At 37.7% G+C, this 3,201-nt stretch overlaps 1 protein-coding gene across 1 annotated transcript; it reads left to right on the top strand.

Annotated features, from left to right (window-relative positions):
- The first annotated feature begins 1,618 nt into the window (after positions 1 to 1,618).
- LOC143636426 (homeobox-leucine zipper protein HAT7-like) lies at positions 1,619 to 2,997 on the top strand. The gene is made up of 2 exons (XM_077104021.1): positions 1,619 to 2,050; positions 2,403 to 2,997. Exons 1-2 carry the CDS (start codon positions 1,703 to 1,705, stop codon positions 2,670 to 2,672), a joined length of 618 nt encoding a protein of 205 aa, XP_076960136.1. The 5' UTR covers positions 1,619 to 1,702; the 3' UTR covers positions 2,673 to 2,997.
- Positions 2,998 to 3,201: the final 204 nt, after the last annotated feature.

The raw sequence follows: 3,201 nt of genomic DNA, 5'->3' as shown, positions 1-3,201 counted from the left end.
TAATGAAAAATATCCGGTGGAACCGGTTATTCGGGGTAGGAACGGGAACCGGTATGGAACAGGAACCGGGTAGGAACCGTTTTGAATAATAATATATAGAACCGGGTTGGGCTTTCGGGTATATAAATACCCAAACCGGGTGTACACTGGGTACGGCCTGGAACCGGTTCCGGTTCGGTACACCGGTTCGGGTCCGGAACCGGTTTTCTTGTGCACGTCTAGCATCAGATCCCTCTTTTCTTCATTTCTCAGCTTCTCTCCACCATTCCGACTTCCAACCACCACACCGCCTCCCTTTCGACCACCACCGCGTCTTCTGCGATCACTATCAAACCATCAGGGCCGTCTCCGAGAATTTATACGCATCGGCCGAGTCGAAATAAAAAGGCCCGTAGATTCTAACGAGTAACGAAATATTACAAGCAAAAAAAATAGGCCTTATGTAAATGGGATATATGTTTGGTTTAAACAATTAAATTTTTAAACAGGCTTAGTTGGTTATTGTTTATGTTGTGTAAAAAACTTTATGTATAAAAATAAACTAAAATATTTTTCAAGCGAGACTAGAACTTGCAACATTTTGCTTGAAAGCCATACCCCTTTACCACTTGACCAACATAGTTATTGTATAGTTAGAGTAAAATATTAAATATACATATTATTTTTCATAAAAATATACATATATAAAAAAATTTGTGCCCCCGAAAATTAAGTGCCCCGACCGGTCACCCACATCGACCTATACCCGAGCCGTCCCTGCAAACCATAGATCTGGTTGCCCCACACTACACTCCGCTATACCTTGCTGTGAACAGTGGCTACAACCTAGTTATAACGGCACCGGGTCTGGACCACTATTAACTCAGCATATCTGGTCGCCGTACGTACACCGGAAAAACGAAGACGGGATGAACTTGGAGATGAATGTCTATAATTTGTTTTATTAAACTACGACTCAAAACAGTCATGTCTTTTACACTTTTGTTAATGAATAAAATGTCACAAATTGCAAATGACAAACGCAGATTACATGATATTTAAGTTAGATGCAGACTGTATTGACCTTTTATAATTGGAAGAAATTATTTGTTTGAATTTCGGATATCCGTTTTATTATCCGAACAATACGAATTCGGATAATAATATTAGCTATCCGAATTTTCGGATATCCGGTTTTTAACACCCCAAATATAAGTCTTGTATTTAAAATTTGTACCAAATAGTTGTATTTTAAACCTGTGGACGCTTATTTAAAAGCAAATAAGTCATATAAGCATAATGGATCAAGTAGAGTGTAGTATTATATATTGTTCAATATTAATATTAATATATATTTATTTTATTTTTTTTAAAAGGATGCAAATCTCTAAGGTATCCATCCAAGAGGTTATACTATTTGTATGGTACGTGTCTTCCCAGCTTCATCCACCATGAGACACCCTCTCACATCATAACAAAGACACCTAGAAACCCTGTTACATTTTCATTATCTTTCTTGTGCAAACTTACAAAATTTCCCATTAATTTTCATGTCTTTCCTCCCACCTGAACCCATGTTCTTTGGCTATGAAGATCACTATCACCATCCTCATCACTTCCAAGGTCCTGTTACTAAACACTCGTGTGTTTGTGTCTATACAATAATAATTAACTTAATAATTATATATACCCATTTCATATATTTGCAGGTCTTCCAAGATCAATGTCGTATTCCAGTAGAGAAAGGTGTGAAGAAGCAAACGAAGGGGACACGTCGGACGACGACGGGTCGCAGCTGGGAGAAAAGAAAAGGAGACTGAACCTAGATCAGGTCAAGGCTCTTGAGAAAAGCTTTGAGTTAGCTAACAAGCTCGAGCCAGAGCGCAAACGGCAACTGGCTCGAGCTTTAGGGTTGCAACCCAGACAAGTGGCTATATGGTTTCAGAACCGTAGGGCTCGATGGAAGACCAAACAGTTGGAGAAAGATTATAATGTGTTGAAGACACAGGTTGACTCCATTAAAGCAGATAATGATAAACTCAAGAACCACAACAATAAACTTCATGCACAGGTAGTATATATTAGCGTCACATTCAATATAGCTACACCACCCCCATCTGATTTAAGATGGGCGATAACAAAATACTCATATTGTCGTTTTTAGAAGAAAAAAAAGTAACACTTAGAAAATTTTATTGATCACATCAACTGTTCTGACGATATATAATTAATTAAGAAAGCCATTCTGATCAAAATTTGAATAGTTCGTCAAAACAGTCATCCGACCTCTAATTACAAGGTCGTTTGAACCGATGTGTTAGATGTCTGATGATTAGTGTATAGATTACCCTTTTCACAAATTGCGTAATTAAGTTCCTTAATTGCTTCAAATTAATGATATTTTGATGTTCGTTTAATTTCAGTTGATGGCTTTAAAGGGTCAAGAATCAACCAGCGTTAGGGATTCATGGAGTATTAATGGAAGTGACAACAGTTGTGAAGACAACAGTACGATATTCTACACACAGGTTTCGAACAATCTTCCAACCAGTTCAACGGTGATCAGAGGAGGTTTAGCGCCGCCGTATCTCCTCGGTCAACCGCTGGCGGTGGGTGGAGATGAAGGGCTCTGCAACATGCTTAACGTTGTAGAAGATCAACAAGCTTTCTGGCCGTGGCCAGAGGCTAGCTGAGCAGCAGCGACATCAACATCTTCCATGAACTATATATTTTGTTTTTATTAATTATTTACCATAAATTTCCTTCTTTTTTATTACATTTTTAGATTCATATGCTTTCCATTCTGCAATTTGATCAACTGGTGTATATTTGTGCATTCGATTTGGAAAATTAGTTCTTGGTGTCGATGTTGAATATCTTCTTACTTGAAAGCATCTAATTATAAACCAAATTTCGTTAGCAAAAACACCAGTTTTCTTCTACTTTCACCGGCCTTCTTGAAAACACTCATATATAATTAACGCCATGCAATTTCAAACACCCACAAACCGTCACCTCTGCTATCATATCATACGCTATCATATCATATTATGGAATCTCTTCAAAACACTCGTTGCTTTCATAACACTATAAAATTTCGAATGCCAATTGTAAAAATTAAAATATTCAATAATTGTGTGTGGACCCCACTAGCTTGTTTGAAACTGGTTTGGAATTCCGAACGACTGGTCGTTGGATGCGGACGATATAACACTATAAAAT

Source organism: Bidens hawaiensis, unplaced genomic scaffold (genome assembly GCF_021521415.1).
Source record: "Bidens hawaiensis isolate Kalapana, Puna unplaced genomic scaffold, B.hawaiensis_p1.1 tig00007952_1, whole genome shotgun sequence".
Lineage (NCBI taxonomy): Eukaryota > Viridiplantae > Streptophyta > Magnoliopsida > Asterales > Asteraceae > Bidens > Bidens hawaiensis.
This window is presented reverse-complemented; position numbering and strand designations above follow the sequence as displayed.

Bases quoted from the DNA above. Each gene is read 5' to 3' on its own strand.
- LOC143636426 (XM_077104021.1), top strand. From the start codon at position 1,703: ATGTCGTATTCCAGTAGAGAAAGGTGTGAAGAAGCAAACGAAGGGGAC. The intron at 2,051-2,402 runs GTAGTATATATT...GTTTAATTTCAG, and splicing joins ACAATAAACTTCATGCACAG to TTGATGGCTTTAAAGGGTCA.